The following is a 17,137-nucleotide window of genomic DNA, read 5'->3' on the forward strand; positions in this document are numbered from 1 at the left end:
ACATCTATGTATCTATGTATGTATTCATGCATCCCTTTATCTACGATGTATGTATCCATCCAACCACCTATCTACCTATCCATGTATGTATGTATGTATGTATGTATGTATGTATGTATATGTGTATGTGTGTATCTATTTTTTATTTAAGAATACTGAGCCTCTGCTGGTAAGAGAGCGACAGACCAGACCAAGCAGGGTCCATCAGCTGAACATAAGCTCTAAGGCCATGTCTCTGGTTCCTCAGAGACCTAGAGTATAACAGAGGTCAAAGGAAACAGTGGGAGCAGGCAGTGTTAGACTACAGGTTCAGTAAAGAATTTTCTCAAACGATACATCTCATTCTTAGAACTTCTGACATGTGGGAATAAAGTGTCTTGGGGATGGTGTCTTTTTCCAATTTATATAAAAGTCATCCTATAGGGGGGGGAAGGGAGTTTCCCTCAGGAAGAATAGCAGTATACCATACTCAAAAGCCCCTCTGTGTGATCAGTCATACTGAGGTAGTAGAAGCAATTGAGGATCTGCAGACCCATCTGCTAAGGGCTTAGCCTCATCAATAACAGTGGTTCGGATCAAGACAGTGGGCATTAATGGATTCACCCAGAAGATAAGAAGAGCCCTGGAAACAAATCTCGCTGTTTTGCTTTGTTTCAGGACACAAGACCTTTATGTTGGGACATTCCCAAGGGTTTTCTTTCACAGCCCTATCTTGCCCTCGTCCCTCCCACAGGAGCATGATACTATTTGCTGTGGTTGTTAGAAGGAACTTGAAAAGGGGACTGAGGACGTGGGAAATAATCAGTGCTCAGATCAAAAGTAACTCTTGTGCTCGAGATGTCTGGGGTATTTAAAAAGCAACAAAGTGAGTTACATGCATATTTGACTTTTTGCTGGGCTACTCTACTGGCTTTTTAAATAAAAATCCCCCAGTGTCTACTCCATCTGGGGAAAAAGAGGCCCAGAAAAAAAAGTCGATACCAGAGCCAATGAAACCATACTACCAAGGAAAAAAACAATCCAGCCCTTTTTCTTGTGGGTATAGTTTGTTCTGCCAAAGGAAGGGCATTTAAAAGAACAAACATCCTAATGTTGGTGTTAGGGCGAGGACATTCCATTGATTAGCTTTTTAAAAAAAAAAAAAAAAAGTAGCTTCCTATCTGCTAAGTCTAGTTCTTAAAACAGAAGGGCCTGTGGGAAACACCTGAATCACTCATTGTTTTTAGCGAAACCAACTGGTGTTCTAGTCGATAAATATGTGACTGGTTCAGCCTTGGAGTAGTGGGAAAGGCTTATCAAGATCATTAATTACATCCTCCTCCCCTTCGCTAACCGCGTTTGGGAGAGGGGGTAGTAATGCTGGGAACTGAGAACAGGTAGGGGTGCTCCTCCTCCTCCTCCCTCACCTTGATTCTGGGGCCGACTGCACTGGATTTCATGCACTTTCTGTGAAACATTCTGCCATCAGAGAACACAGTGACTGTGCCTAAGGAGATCATTTCATAACGGTGTCTTTACGGTGATGTGACGCGCAGGTGGGAAAAGACATTCAATCAGTTTTTACAGTTTGAGAGACTCAAATCCCTTACGTGATTCTCATTCTTTCGTTTCGGCCTCCGGGCAGCATCTGTCTAGGTCTGATCTTTAGGAAAGTGAAAAACAAAACCAAGCATCGAAGTTAGTTGGGGGAGTTTAATAAAAAACCAAACCAAAACAACAACAACAAAAACCCAACAGGCCCTTGGACCCCTACCCAGACCAGTGTCCTTATCATTTTGGCATCTGGGAAACTGATGGTGACAGGACTCCTGACCCCTTCATCTCCCCAGGGTGGCTCTGCAACACACGAAGACATTTCTCCTCTGACATCCTGTGTTCTTCTAGGATGTGTGTGGGGAGTGGGGGCTGGGAAGATAGTGCAGAAGCCTTGAACAGAGAGCCTAGTGTCTCTGGAAGGCTTTTCCTGTTGCTATTTTGTTGTTTTATTTTTATTTTATCTTATTTTATTTTATTTTGGTACTGGGGCTTGTACCTAGGGCATTGCACACTTGAGGCCACTCTCTACCATAGAGCTGTGTTTCCAACCATGAAAAAACAAATGTTTTGCTTTGCTTTTTCTCCTCTGTTGAACAAGCCAGTATTTGGAGAAAAAAAATCTCAGTGTGTTTATAAAGGGCACCCAACTGGTTGTGTGGGCCGGTAGGCTTGGAGCTGAAAGTGCTGGCAACTGCACATGTGCAAAACCACGGATTCCATAAATACCCAGGGTGCTTTTTAGTAAGCAAGAGCACACACCCTGTTTGTTAGCTTTCTCTCACTGGGACAAATACCTGAGATGAATCCATTTGAGAGGGGGAGGGTTTATTTTGGCGGATGATTTTAGAAGTTTTGATCCCTTGGTCCCTTGGCTACATTGTTGAGAGGCACGGCAGCAAAGCACAGATTTGGGGGAGCATGGAGGCTGCTAACTCAGGCAGGAAGGTTAAAAAAAAAAGACAATATTTCCTCCAAGGGCATGCTTTCCATGTTATTCCTTCCTTCCAGTAGGTCTACACCCTAAACTTTGATTAGCATCCTAGGCTAGGAGCCAAGCTATAGACAGATGGCCCATGGGGGACATTTAAGTGTTAAACTGTAGCACCCTTTCATGGAACCATCATGGTGTTAACTTTAATAAATTGGGATCCATGTCTATGTCTGAAGATAAACTTGATTCCTGTCAAATGAGATTTGAAAAAAAAAAAAATTCTGTGAACTATCTAACTTAAGCCAAGGCTCAGATCTCCAAATGTCCATAAATAGGACCTTTAAATGACACAAGTAAATGCTTGTCCCCAGCCTTTAATGCTTGCCTATAAACAGGCTTTTCAAATGTTAATCTGTCAAATCGAATAGGCACTGTGCAGTTTCTCATAATCTTACTGCAGCTATTTATGCTTTATATTTCTCGGCTTGCACTCCATACTCCATGAAAGCAAATGCCATCAGCATGCTCTTTACAGTCTCACTGGTTATGTCCACCTGATAGTGTGAATCAATCATCGTTCGTGACCCTTTCACGAAGTTGAACTTAAAAGGGTAATCGATATCGGCAGCACCAGACCGATGGGGGATTCTGAAGACGAAGGATTTGTGTTCTCTGTACCTGCTAACTGTAGGTCTGTCAGTGACCTCTGAATGGAGGCTTTCGGGGAAGAGTCTTTTGGGGGATCCCTCCTGGTTTATTCCTGTGGTGAGACTGCCAGCAGCTGCTTTCCCAGGCTTTGCGGTCTCTCCCGCCTTGCCTAGCCCATCCACGACTTCCTGTTCCTTTTCGGTAATGTTCTTCAGATCCGCTTCTTCCTGTTGCCGCCTCAACATTCTGGTTCCGGCTTTAATTACCTCACATGCACCTGTGCTCTCCGAAGATCTCCTTCCCTGTCTACAGCTTTTCCTCTCGCTGTTATTTTTTTTTATTCTCTTCACACAGATTTCTCTTCCTGAAGCATCATTTCCTTCACAGACCCCTTGCAGCAGCTCCCAGTTGCGTCTAATCCAGGCCCCGGGTCTTCTGCTCCAAAGCTCCTTTCACTGCCCAGACAATCTCCTTTACAGCTGGACCCCGCTCCCGCCAAGTAAACGTCCTGACAGTGTCTATACAATGCTACAATATCTGGCTAATCCACTCAACTCTGTCAAATCTTCAGTTAATCATCTGGATGTTTTGTCTACAAGATGCCAAACATCTGGATTGACTGAAGAAATTCCCCACATCGATGGAGGTTGGCTTAAAAAAAAAAACCATGGGATTGACCAGATGTTTTGGCATTACAAAGACACATCATCATCCCTAACATCCTTCTTAATAGCTCGTCTGCACAACCTTCTCCCCACCTGGAAGATGACCTGTCTCCTCAATGTCATGTTTTCTTTCCTTTCAAATTATGGTCACAGTTCCCCCTGACATGAAGTGGTTTTGGTTAATCTCACTAACCTCATCTCTTGGTCTCTTCTGGCATTCACTTCATTTTTACATATGTAATTATTTTCAACTGAAGTCCTGTGATTTTGCTGGGCTATAAACTCTTCAGGTTAGTAGAATGTCTACCAGAAAGCCACCTTGGTTCGTGCCTTGAGAGGCTCAGTAAAAAAGTGGCCAGCAGTGGCAGAAGCTCTGGGGTGAGCCTGCTACTCTGGCTCCTCTGCTCACTGGGTGACAGTGATGATAAATTACCGAACTTCACTAAGGCCCAAATCCTTTCCTGTTTTGGAAAATAGAGGTAAGGATAGCACTTCCTATGGCTGTTTATAAAAGTCAAACGAGTTAACCAACAGTGATTTGAAGGGGGTCTGGCACAACGTGAGCACACGGTCTTCACCACTAACACGCCTCATCACAGGTCTTCACCACTAACACGCCTCATCACAGGTCTTCACCACTAACACGCCTCATCACAGGTCTTCACCATGAAAGCAGTTTTCCGGCCCCTGTTTCCTAGGCTGTGACGGGGCCTTGCTGGGAGGACTAGCTGGATCTTCTTGTTTCCATATGAGAGATGGGAAACCGGTATCTAGAGATTATTTTTACATTGTTGCAGTGGTCCCTGAGCTGAAGTTGTACCCTTTGGAATGTTTATCATAAATACAACTTCATTTCATGAAGATATTAAGCCAATAGCATGTAATAAACTCACACTGAACTTCAAAAGTTCTTCCTGGGATGTAGTGCTTTACCTGTTGATTTAACAAATATTTATTATGTATCTACTTTATTCTGAACACTCAGATATTAATTTTAAAAAGTTTACAAAAGTACTCTTTCCAATGGACTGAGTGCAAAGAATACCTCTTTTTTTTAATGTATTTGCCTGCATGCATGCATTTATGCTATGTGCTTGCCAGAAGAGGGTGTTGGATCTCCTAGAACTGGAGTTCCAGGCAGGTACGAGGCGCATGTGGGTCCTGAGACTGAACAGAGTCCTCAGGAAGAGCAGCAAAGGCTCTTGTAGGCTGTGCCATCATTCTAGCTTCAGTAAATTCCCTCGTCTGCAAGTAACACAGCATGTTCTGACCTCATGAGCCTGGGCAAGGTGCAGAGTGGTTAATGGTGTCGGCGATGACAAAGGGGACAGGCAGACTGAGAGTGGACATGTGGAACAGGGAGGGTTGCGTCTCTAGAGTGGTCACTGTGGAATTCTCTGAAGCATCATCTAAACACAGACCTGAAGGAGCCAAGGGATGCACAGTCAGGCTGCTGTGGGAAACAGTTTGAGGTAGCGGGAGCAGTGACTCCAACGCTCCTAAGATGGGATACGCATAGTTTACTTGGTGAGCAGCCAGGAAGGAGGGTGAGGGGGGAAGATGGTGAGAGAGGAGGCCAGCAAGGCTGAAGAGCAGGGTGGTGATTACCCAAAGCCTCACACCCCACTGGGCTTGAGCTTTTACTCTGAATCACATAATACATCACAGAATATATATTCTGAATCACAGAATATAACAATGTGACTCACACTTCAGAGACTTCACTGACTGTCATGATAATACTTAAGAGGGAAATGGGTGAAAAAAGTAGGGACACTAGACATGGCTCCCTTTCAGTAGCCCATGTGAAAACTGATGGCCTCTTTCATGTGGGTGGTAGCAGTGGGAAATAGTGACATTCTGGGTCTACTTTGAAGGTAGAACCAACAGAATATTGTAACAGCTTGACTGTGTGAGGTAAAGACAGGTACCCAGGTCATGTGGCCTGAGCAACTGGAAGGTTGGCATTGCCAATGCAGAGATGGGAAAGCTGTCATGAAGTAGGGCTGGCAGAGGCAAGGCTAGGAATGGTAGCTATGTTCATCTATGGGTGTGTCAGGTGTGACAGACATGAAATGTCCTATGTGATGGATTTAGATATTACAGGTCATGTATCCTTTTGTAAATTAAAGAACCACGTGTGGACTTCTTTGGCTGATTGGGAAATACTACCTACAACACAGTATTATAATAAGATTTTAGAATAGAGGAAAAATGGCCCATGCCTCTTACCCAAAATTGAAAATTAAATACTTCATAGGTATCACATGAAAAAGAGAAGGAAGCCCGCAGATTGTAAGTTCACTGTGACTGTTAGGAACTAACTATAAATCGTGCATTTTAGGCAGGCTGATATATTTTCTATGTGTGGGACCTTTCATTTCTAGTGTATTATTTACTAAAGTATTTGGAACCCAGATTAAGCACAGAAAATAGATGTAAAGGTCACTCAAGTGTTTCCTAATTTCAAAAGTATCTTGATTACTTAAAAAAATGCTAGTCATTTATCCATAATGATCACATTTGACATCATGAGGATGAGAAAATAATAATTTTCTAAGTGACAATATCTTTTTCTTAACTGGTGCTGTGATGAACGTCTCCTCCAGAGGATATTTTAGCTGGTCAAGTAACATGCATTAATACTATGATTTAATTGTCAGGGAGTAGTTTCCAGCAGATGTGGGAGAGGCCAGACTTCTTTCTGCCTGCATTTCACTTAGAATCCAGTTTTTTCTTTTCAGGTGGGACTCCCCATCCTCTACATCAATACTGTTCCTGTAAGTTAAAATGATGAATTTGTACCTTATCATTTAAAGGGGTAAATCAAAGACACATCCTGGTGTGTTTTACATCTTCTTTCCCTCTACAAGATTTGGTCCCCCCCCCCCCCCCCTTTGAGCTGAGCAGAAGATTAACTGGAATTAAGAAGAAGAAGAGAACCAAAAGTAAGGCTTTGGAAAACTTCATCAACAGAGAGTTTAAAGATAGGAATCAATCATGACACCGTTATCACATAGAAGAGAAGTGTCTGGAGACCATGGCAGAGTGTGCTCCGCAGTGCTGGTGTGATGGTCCCTGTCCAACTCCATTAGCTGGAAATGAAATCGAATGGCAGAAGGAAGTAACACTCCAGGGCTGTGTCAGCGCTTGGAATTGGCAATGGTGGCAGATGTCAAATGCTGCAAATCCTCTCTGAGCTCACATACCACCATGACACCTCTCCACAGAGAGATGTGGCCTGTGGGCTTGGTGAGGGGTGGTGGTAATGGTTCTGTTAATGAACTCTCTACATACCCAGCACTCCTAGTGCCAACCTAGAAGGTCTGATGTCTTACCTTTTTTTTTTTTTTTTTTTTTTGTTAGGATTCAAGTTTCACCTAGCAAGGATTTCTCTATAGTCTCGTTCCTGATTCGCATCTCTCCATTAAAAGCTAAGGAAGTGAAGATGAGACATGTACTGTGCTTCCCAGTAAACAGAAATGGGGCCGCCTGACAAACTGCCAGGCTGCTGGCTGTCATGCGACGGTGAGAGCAGACTTGCTCTTGTTTGTGAACGGGAGTGAAGAATGCAACCCCTCTTCCCTTCTCCACACCAACACTGTATATACAAATTGTTCACACTTGATAGGACCCTCAGTGGTAACTCACTTCACACCTCCCCTCTCTCATTATCAGTAAGATAAAACAGCATGTTTCAGCCATATTCTGCTTCTATCTAACCTTTTCCTTATAGGACAGAGTGACACAACATGACAGGGCCATGTACCTCACACATCTGATCTTATCAAGAACCTGGCAGGGGTAGTTGCAGAAGGATGCCTACCATCGGTTGGTCGCTGAATGTGCTCTAAAAACAGCAGCAAACCACTCATCTCCTCACACGTTTGAATGACCTGTTGTTTTTATGATGTCCCCACTTTTACATGTAGCAGACGTGAGGCTTCAGAGGAGACTGAGAGCTGAGGGCATGGGGCAATGGGCAATTTTATAAAATTAAAAATCACAGACAGATGTGCATCAACTTCAGTTACCCTTTGAGAAAGGAAGAGTCAAGGGCTGGTTTTAGTTCTTAACAAGAGCTCCGTCATGTTTGCTTTGTCTCAGGATAGTATCCCTGACCAAGACACGTACACAAAAAACAAACTCAAATATAAAAATGAAGTGAAATTAAAAATTTATTTTGCAGGCCGGGCGTGGTGGCAGATGCCTGTAATCCCTGCACTCGGGAGGCAGAGGCTGGTGGATCGCTGTGAGTTCGAGGCCAGCCTGGTCTACAAAGTGAGTCTAGGACAGCCAAAGCTACACAGAGAGACCCTGTCTCAAAAAACCAAAAAAAAAAAAAAAAAAAAAAAAAAAAAAAAAAAAATTTTGTAGTTAATTTACTTGGCCTAAACTTTTTCCAGTGAACACCAACATATTTAATAGTACCAAACTTAGTTTCTTATTCTTTTTAGAAATTGCTTATTAGTTAAATTTGTAATGGTGAAATCCCATTAATATTCTAATTACCACTGCATTCCAGAACCTTCTGCTTCTTGCAGTTAAAATAAGATGAACACTTAGCTAAACTAAGATCATAATTTTGTCATCCAACTAAATTTCTTTCATGGTATCAGAGGGTATCATGCCAACTTGTAAAGGAGGGAAGCAACCAACAGGCCTACCCAGCTCTGATACCTACAGCAGAATACTGTAACCCTTTGGGTGCTGTAGTGGAACACATACCTTTGTGGTAGCCAACCGCTCTCTAATTGGAATTAAGACCCACTCAACAGGAGGGAAGCCATGCCTGGTCCTGGAAACCTAGGCAACTACCCATGGCTAGTGAAGTCATGGGTCTTGGAGGAGAACCTACAACCACCAAGTTCCTCAACCTGCACAACCCCTAACTGCATTCTAAAGACTTGACCTCAGGGGCTGGAGAGATGGCTCAGTGGTTTAGAGCACCGCCTGCTCTTCCAGAGGTCCTGAGTTCAATTCCCAGCAACCACATGGTGGCTCACAACCATCTATAATGTGACCTGATGCCCTCTTCTGCAGATAAAGCACTCATATACAATAGATAATAAATAAATAAATCTTAAAAAAAAAAAAAGAAGACTTGACCTCAGCCCTCACTTCATGCAGGGGCAACTGACAGATCGTTATAGAGAGCCACGCCTAATCAAAACGCAGAATTGTGGGCCCAGTCCCAATGGACACATCTACAAAACAACTCCTACTCCTAAGGTTTGATGGATATCGCTGAAGAGGGGGCAGGAAGGTTTTAAGAGCTAGCGGAGCACGAGTTTGATATAAGGTGTGTCTCTTAGTAACGCCAGGAGCTACACTGATACAGTCATGCCAATGTGACTGCTTAAATAGGAGCTGAACAAGGACAACAAAAACAGACATGCTAATGTGGATGAGGGTGATGGTGGTGGTCAGCCCGAGGCGTCAGCCCTCCACAAAGAACTAAGAAATGCTGAGAGTGGGAGAAACTGTATTTTCCAGGGAAGAGCCCACCAACTGGTCATCCAAATGGCCAGCTCCCAAAACACATATACAAGTATTATTATACAAACCTAGCAGGATATGTTTAGAAATATATATATGTGTGCGTGTATTGTGTACATATATTATGTATTATATTGTACATTATGTATACATAGATGTATATATGTATATTATATATATTATATATTATATGTGTGTAGGTATGTAAATATATACATATGTGTGTATATACATATATTTACACATATATATGTAATAACTATTAATGAAGAAAGAGGCCCCATGAATTTGAAAAAGAGCAAGGAGGGGAGTATAGGAGGGCTTGGAGGGAAGAAAAGAGGAGGAAATGATATAATTAAATTATAATTTCAAAAATAAATGAAGAACAACTGTCTTTTAAAAACTGCAACTATCCTTGGCCTGGTCGCTGGGGCAGGGGAGCACCGGGGAGTTCTTCTGGGCCAGTACTGAGTAGGTAAAGTAGGACACTAAAGAAGAATGGCAGACCCGGCGTTTCAACACACACGGGCTCGGACACAACACATTTCATGTCTGCAAAGAAGCAAGAGTGAAGCCGTGAACTCGGCCCAGCTGACAGCGGGAGAATAAAGGAAATGGTGGGCGCATGGAGGGTGGGGTTCAATCGGCCACAAAGATGGAATTCATGCCCTTTGCAGGAAAACGGGCGTAGTAGCGGAGCGTATTAAATAAAGTAGGTCAGACCTGAGAAGAGAAACACTTTCTACTTTGTGGACCACGGATCTTATATAAACACATAGAACTGTACATGTATGTAAGATACAAAAGCACGGACAAAGCTGCTAGTGACGGAATGGGTGGGGAGGGGAGGGAGGGGTGGATACGGGCAAGGATTATGATATATCTGTATAAAAAGCTCTTTATGAACCTATCACCATGTACAATGACTACATGCCAATAAGAAATAACTTCAGGGCCCGGTGTGGTGGCGCACACCTTTAATCCCAGCACTCGGGAGGCAGAGGCAGGCGGATCTCTGTGAGTTCGAGACCAGACTGGTCTGCAGAGTGAGTCCAGGACAGCCAGGGCTTGTTAAACGGGGTCTTGAAACAAACAAACAAACAAACAAACAAACAAACAAACAAACACCCAAAACCCCAATCTCCTAAGCCTCCTCCCCCACCACACCCCCAAATAAAGAGAGAGAGAGAGAAAAAAAGGAAGTAACTACAGTGACATGTTTGCATAATCAACTCCTGCCTCAAGTGTCCACAGCTCCGAGTTGTCTGGCACCTTCCAGAGCACTCTATCAAACCCTTCTTTTCTCTGAAGTATTCCCCTTCCTCATTCAAAAAGAGAAGTCTGTGAACACCGGGAGTCGTGTCTTCTCACCTCAGGTTCCTTCATGATCACGAAGGACAAGGACTGCAGTGTGTTTGGTGTACAGCAGCCCGTTTAAGGCCTAGCCTCACGCACAGTCATCTATGAGCTGAAACTCCAGGGAACCCTGGGTACCCTTCCCATCCTCAGAGCTTTACATACTATGGCTTTACATAGTTTTACATATGTGCACAACTGTAACAACACAAATGGTTGTTACATGCTTTAGGTTTATGTATCTAGCTTTGCTTGTTCCTTTTAAGATTATGGTAATACAGTGCTGCTTACTTATCTTTTTCGATGCTGAAGACCCAGTTCAGGGCCTGGTACATGCGGCAAACACCTATCTTCAGACACATACCCAGAGTATGTGGTCTTTCCCTCTATAAACTAGCCCACCATGCACTAGGAAACAACATATTTATAGTCTGCTTTCTGATACTTCAATGTATGTTAGCACCTCCTCATTCTGAAGTGGCTGACTCTTCTGCGGTCATGGGACATGACAACATTAAGTTCTGTAGACACGGACAGTCTGGAGGAGGCGTGGTGGTGGTGGCGGCGGCAGCGGCGGCGGCGACTGGCAGCAAGGCAGGGCTAGCATTTCTCCACCCTTACATCTGCTGCCAGTGCTGCACCTGGGGTCGCATTTGAAGAATGGTGCTTTAGGAAGAGGAAATAGATTCCATTACTTCTCCTGAAAAGATGTGGCTGGTGAGGTTTTATTAGGTGACTGAAGTTAGTTGGCTGTACAATTCCAGCACACGGAGTTTAGAATTAAATATGGGTGACAGAAATACCCAGTGTGAGTGAGTGCGTCAATGGTGAAATTCTTGATGAGGTGTACTGGTGGTGTGGGTCCTGGGCACCTACCTATTCCTGGTGTTGCCCTGCTGACAAGGGCAGTGGCAGGTGGCCCTGCAGCAGGCTGTGGTGGTTGGTGAGCATGGCAGCAGACTGCTCTGTCTGGACGAATTCCTAACATCCAGGCAGTAGGCTGGACAGACTGAATATTAATTTGCCTGTGGGTTCCTCATGAATTCAAGCAAGAGTCCCACTGGTCTGGCTATATTTATATGCAAAAAAATCAGTGTTAATGTTTTTATTTTGAATTTTGATTTTATATTAAAGTGTCAGGGATTTTATATTAAAGTGCTCTTTCTGTGAGCACTTCTTATAAAATAATCTTGAAAAGACACCTTTATATATTTCAGGGTGAAAGGGGCACAAACAGGCTTATACAATCTGCAAATGGTTAACATTTAAACTGATTTTATTACAGATTTAGCAATATAAAAGGTCAATTAAGAAAAAAATGTGTCAGTAACCAAAAGCATTTGCTTACATCATTCGAAATTTACAAAATGAAATACTTTCAGAAAATAGGTTTAGATACACTTTTCACATCCTTCTGTGATGCTATGAAACACGTCTGTCACAAGGACATTCACTGCAGGCAAGCTTCCAGCTCTGGCTTCACCACTCTCCTCTCACCTTCTTTCTTTTTTCTCCCTCAACAGCTTTTTGCTTTCCTCCCTTCTTCTTTTGTTCACCGGATTCCGAGGATCATAGATTTCAAATGTGTCTGAGTCTTGCATGCTTGCATCTTTCACTTTTCTGGTTTTGTCTTCAAATTGGAGAACATGTGACATCCTAAAGAGGAGAAGAGATGGCTCAGTGAATTCAGGCTCAGAACCCAAAGTAGAAATTTTGTACCCCACTTTGCCTGGTCCGTGGAACCAGGCAGCCCAACTTTGTGTGTGTGTGTGTGTGTGTGTGTGTGTGTGTGTAGTGGAGGCTGAGGTGGAGTGCGGGGTGGGGTGGTGGTTTGCTGTTTAGGGGTACTCATCCCACCTGGAAAGCAGTTCTACAGAAAACCAAGCTGAGGAGTTTTGCTCTGTGGCTGACTGCTTGCATGCATGTGCAAAGCCTTGCCCCAGAATGGCAAACCAGAAGCAAAGCAAAACTGGGTGGAGAATGCCTGGAGTCCACTCCACTTCTCTGCATGTCTAGGAGTCTTTGCTCCCACGTTCACTGCAAGCTCTTCCACTCACAGGAGGCTTTGATGGCTGTCCTGGAATCTCCTGAAGCCATATCTGGACCTTTGTCCTTTCTCTGAAGAGTACACTCACAGAGAGCCAGCTGTGGGGAAAGATGCCAGCCACTAACCAGACCTATCTGATATCTGCGATTTGAGTGTTTCGAAGGGTCAAAAGCTAGGGTTAAAATAAAATAAAACAAAACAACACAAAAACCCAACCTTTAAACGTTAGAGCTGGTGTGTAACACAGTGGTACAGCATCTGCCTTGCACATATAAGGCCCTGGGTTCAATCCCCAGCACCACTAGCAAATTAACAAAAACCAGATAAGCAGTGACAAACAGAACAAAATGTGTGCATCCACACCAGAAAAGTTTAAAGAGTAACTGACAGTGATGTTCCAATGGTGTTGTGGCTGTCTTTTCTGGGAGGGGTTAAGTTTTTCTATGCAAAAGGGAATGAAATTTCTGGCCTAACTCCATGAACTAATTTTCTCCTCTTACTGTTGACTACAGCAAATCTCATGACCCTGCCTCCTACTTTAACAAATGCTCACTGGTCTTAAGGTATCAGCATGTGCTTGATTCCTAAGTGGTCATAAGCTGGCTATCGTCAGCAGCAGGGAGCTATGCCAGTGATTAGCGGTGCCCCACCTCGAGGTACCAGGGAGAAGCAGGGAGGACAAAAGACATCAGGGCAATTGGATGAATCAGCAAAGGGAAAAATTCAGTTTTTATATGAATAAACAAAAGTGATAAGAATTTTCTACTAGTTAGCTAATAAAAAAGTCCAATTAGTGTATCAGTTCATCTCAAATACGCATTTCCTTTATCACACCAGACAGAAGTGAGACCCTGCACACACTCCTTGCAGCTTTCAGATGACGCTGACTTCCTTGACTATGTGTAAGCAGAGATTTGGGCAGTCGGCACTATCAGGAGGCCTCATTCTTCTCCCTGCAGCACATAGATGATGAGTGACATTTATTTGTATGGAAAACTCCCATAGGTATGTTCAGATTTTGAAGATCTTGAAGAGATTTTTGGAGCAAAAGCAAATATTACAGCTACTGACATGTTGGGGACTCAGTAGCATATGGACTATCACCAGTTCCTTCTGTTCTGCTTAGAAGGTCATGGAGATGCAGTGAGTATCAGTGACATACAGATGACCTACAGTGTACCTAATGAGGTAAACTACAGCCACAGCACTATGCACTGTTATTAATAATGTGTTGCTTTTTCTTAAGTTCAATAACTAATCTCAACACAGGAATATGCCATGTCATGCAAGAACTGCTTACTCCGAACAGTTCCATTGCTTCAGTGAACACTGTCAATTAGAAACTGCGTCCTACACAACCACTGCACACATATGTGGATTCCTCTAGAGTCTAATTTTCTTTGGTCAGTCTTAAATTTCTTATGGTGTTTATTTGGGCATTAGCTTTTGAGAATACCCAGGTCATTGAAAAAGGCTGATTTTTCCATAGCCATAGAGATAAGAAACCAGTAGAACTATCTGGAAACACAAACTGGATTTAATCAATTAATGATGACTTACCTAGGTCTAAACAGTCAGTGACAGTTCATGTCACTTCTGAAAGCCCACTGCCAGCAACAACCTCATGCTTCTGAGAGATGGCCAATCAGTGGCAGACTCCCACTGCAGTACACTGAAAGCCAGTAAACTCCAACAGCCTCTAAGTCTGTAGCTGGTGTCAATCCCCCACCCCCAAGCAATTCTTCTTTCGGACACTACACAGCATCTGCGATTTGCTTCATTTGGTGTGCTGGACAGTCTATGTCAACAAGACACAGGTGAGAGCTCTATGAAGGGAGGGAATCTCAATTGAGAAAACACCTCCATAAGATCAGGCTGTAGGGCATTTTCTTGGTTGGTAGTTGATGGGGTAGAACCGGCCCATTGTGCCTCCCTAGGCTGGTGGTCCCAAGGTCTGCGAGAGAGCAGGCTGAGCAAGCCATGAGGAACAGGCCAGTAAGCAGCACGGCCTCTGCATCAGCTCCTGCCTCTGGGCTCCTGCCCTGTTTGAGTTCCTGTCCTGCCTTCATTTGATGACAAACAGTGACGCAGAAATGTAAGCCAAATAAACCCTTTCTCCCATAACTTGCTTTTTGGTCACAGTGTTTTGTCACAGCAATAGAAATCCTAACTACAACATTTGGAGACAGTGAAGAAAGTACAGCTCTTTATCACTTATTGTAGGGTGTGAAGAGCCTCCACTTCTACACTCCTGCAGTCTCACCTGTGCACTCTACAAGGTACTCCGAGTGTGTTACATGAAAGGGAGCAAGTGCATTAGAGTGGCAAGGCTGTCCTGCTGAAGGCCCTTTACACACCACAGGAGCTCAGCCCCACACTGTGAGCCCTTAACAGCCTCCCAAAGCTTACACCTAAGCTGGAATCAAATGCTTCTCAAAATAATTTCATTTAATACTTCTAGACCAACGCTTGCTTAGCCCACTACCTAGTTATATATATATTATTAAACTTTCCAAAAATTCATTATTCTATTCCATATTCTGCCATACTCTGCCTCCAATACATATATATATTTTTTTAAATAACACCTATTTCTGGTAGAAATGATTCAAGTTTCAAAAGGACTTTTCTAGACTTTGTCAATTAAAAACATAAAAGGTACCTTCCTCCTTTCAATGCCATGAGATAATCCTGCAACTACTGGACTTGGTTGGCTCTGTACAACAAATGAAATGTAGGCAGGTGAGCCACAGAACCAAGTCTACAGGAAGAGACCTTCTCTCACAAATCTGAAAAACACAGAAAGCCATAAATTTAAAAGGTGCTGTCTGCTTCGACTGTTTCATATGCACTGCACTACGCAGGTCCAACCATTTGATTAATAGCAATCTTAACCCCAGAGGAAAGAAGGGGCTCTCAGCTTACAAACAACTCCAGTTTTAATACCATAATTCTTAGGCTCTTCAACAATAATACTGAATCTTTAATAGGAAAAAAATGGTTCACCCACTTATCTTTCAACAGGCTTTGGTCACTTCATTTTTAAAAGGAAAACAAAATAGTTATTATGATTTTTGGTATAATAAACCGATGACCTCCGTGCCTCCGTAAATCATGGCTGTAGGAACTGAAAGCATGCCCACATGTCAGTGTCCTGTGAGGGCACACATGCAGACTGAGAACTTAGTTCACCCAGAAGGCGCTGGCACTTCAGTTTAGTACATCCCAATAAGTCAGCCTGTCCACTTGGTGACTGCTATAAAACCAATTAGAGCAGTGACTTCTTGTGGAATTAATTACACACTAATTATTTACATCTGAGCATTTCAGAACGTGTTTACTTGAAGGCAAAGACAGAAACTTAGTTTTGACTAACAGAGTCTTCAGCACACACTCAGGTCCCGAATAAAAGCATTGGTGGTATTCACGTAACTGGTGACGTAGTGCTAAACAGGGAATTTTACTTTGATGTGGGACTGTGCAAAAGCATAACAAAAGTAAACATGTGGTTCTTTGCTGATCTAACAGTCAGGATTGAAGTTCTCACCTAACTGGGAAGATGGATTATGGGATGGCGGTGACATCTGTGCAAAAACCAGAGGATACAATTCTCAGCTCAATACAGAATTCTACCATTAGCAATTCATTTCTGATTAAAATGCAGTGAAATGATTTATCCCGAGGGAATTCCTTCTCATTTCCAAGTCACCCTGATTTAAGAACTCTTCCCTCTTGAAATAAATCTGTTTCTTTTGCTTTCTGAGGTGGATTTGCTGTGTACGCCAGGCTGGTCTGGTACCTTTCTGAGCTCTAGATTGCAGGTATGTATGTGTCACCATGCCCCCCTCACAAAACACTTATTTAACCATTCTGCTATTCTACTTTGTTGTTTTAATTACTTAACTATTCTTCCTCCTTAAATTGCTCTGGATTCTGAAGCAGTGTTTCTTATTCATTTCTCTTATCATATGTCTCTACCCAGGAAGCGCTTACTATCGGACTAGACTAAAATAGTTCAGGCAGAAGAAGCATGTGACGGTCCAGTGTGTTGCTTCCTATCTCACCAACCTTACTTAGCTCCCCTCAACACCTCTCACTATTTTCTAACTGTCTCTTTACTGAATTCTGAGGAGACCCAGGTTTCGAGATAGTGTGTGCCTGGTTCACAGCTGTATGTCCAGTGCTGAGCATGGCCATTTTTTTTTTTTTAAACGAGAATGAAACCTTTAGACCCTTGGATCTGGACAAGCCCGGCCCTGGAAGGTTTGTTATGCAACCACTTGACCTAGTGTGGGCAGGGGCTGTGTTTTCTTTTAAGCATAAGCTCCCTGAAACACAGACCAGGCTGCAGAATTCCAGGTCTACTCTGCATGCCTTTCACAGCTCGGCACACGCTAACAGTTGCTCAGACATGGCATTCTATCAGTGATGCAGGCTTTACTCCTTGACAGACTT

At 43.2% G+C, this 17,137-nt stretch overlaps 1 protein-coding gene across 1 annotated transcript in view; it reads right to left on the reverse strand.

The window, feature by feature from the left end:
- Positions 1-12,084: 12,084 nt before the first annotated feature.
- Positions 12,085-17,137, reverse strand: part of Cwc27 (CWC27 spliceosome associated cyclophilin) — a 171,539-nt gene continuing 166,486 nt past the window's right edge. The window contains exon 14 of the mRNA XM_051172608.1: positions 12,085-12,291. Coding sequence (XP_051028565.1) covers positions 12,129-12,291 — 163 coding nt within the window. The 3' untranslated portion in view covers positions 12,085-12,128. The remainder of the gene's footprint in view (positions 12,292-17,137) is intronic.

The sequence above is a fragment of the Acomys russatus genome, chromosome 30, assembly GCF_903995435.1.
Source record: "Acomys russatus chromosome 30, mAcoRus1.1, whole genome shotgun sequence".
Taxonomy (NCBI): Eukaryota; Metazoa; Chordata; class Mammalia; order Rodentia; family Muridae; genus Acomys; species Acomys russatus.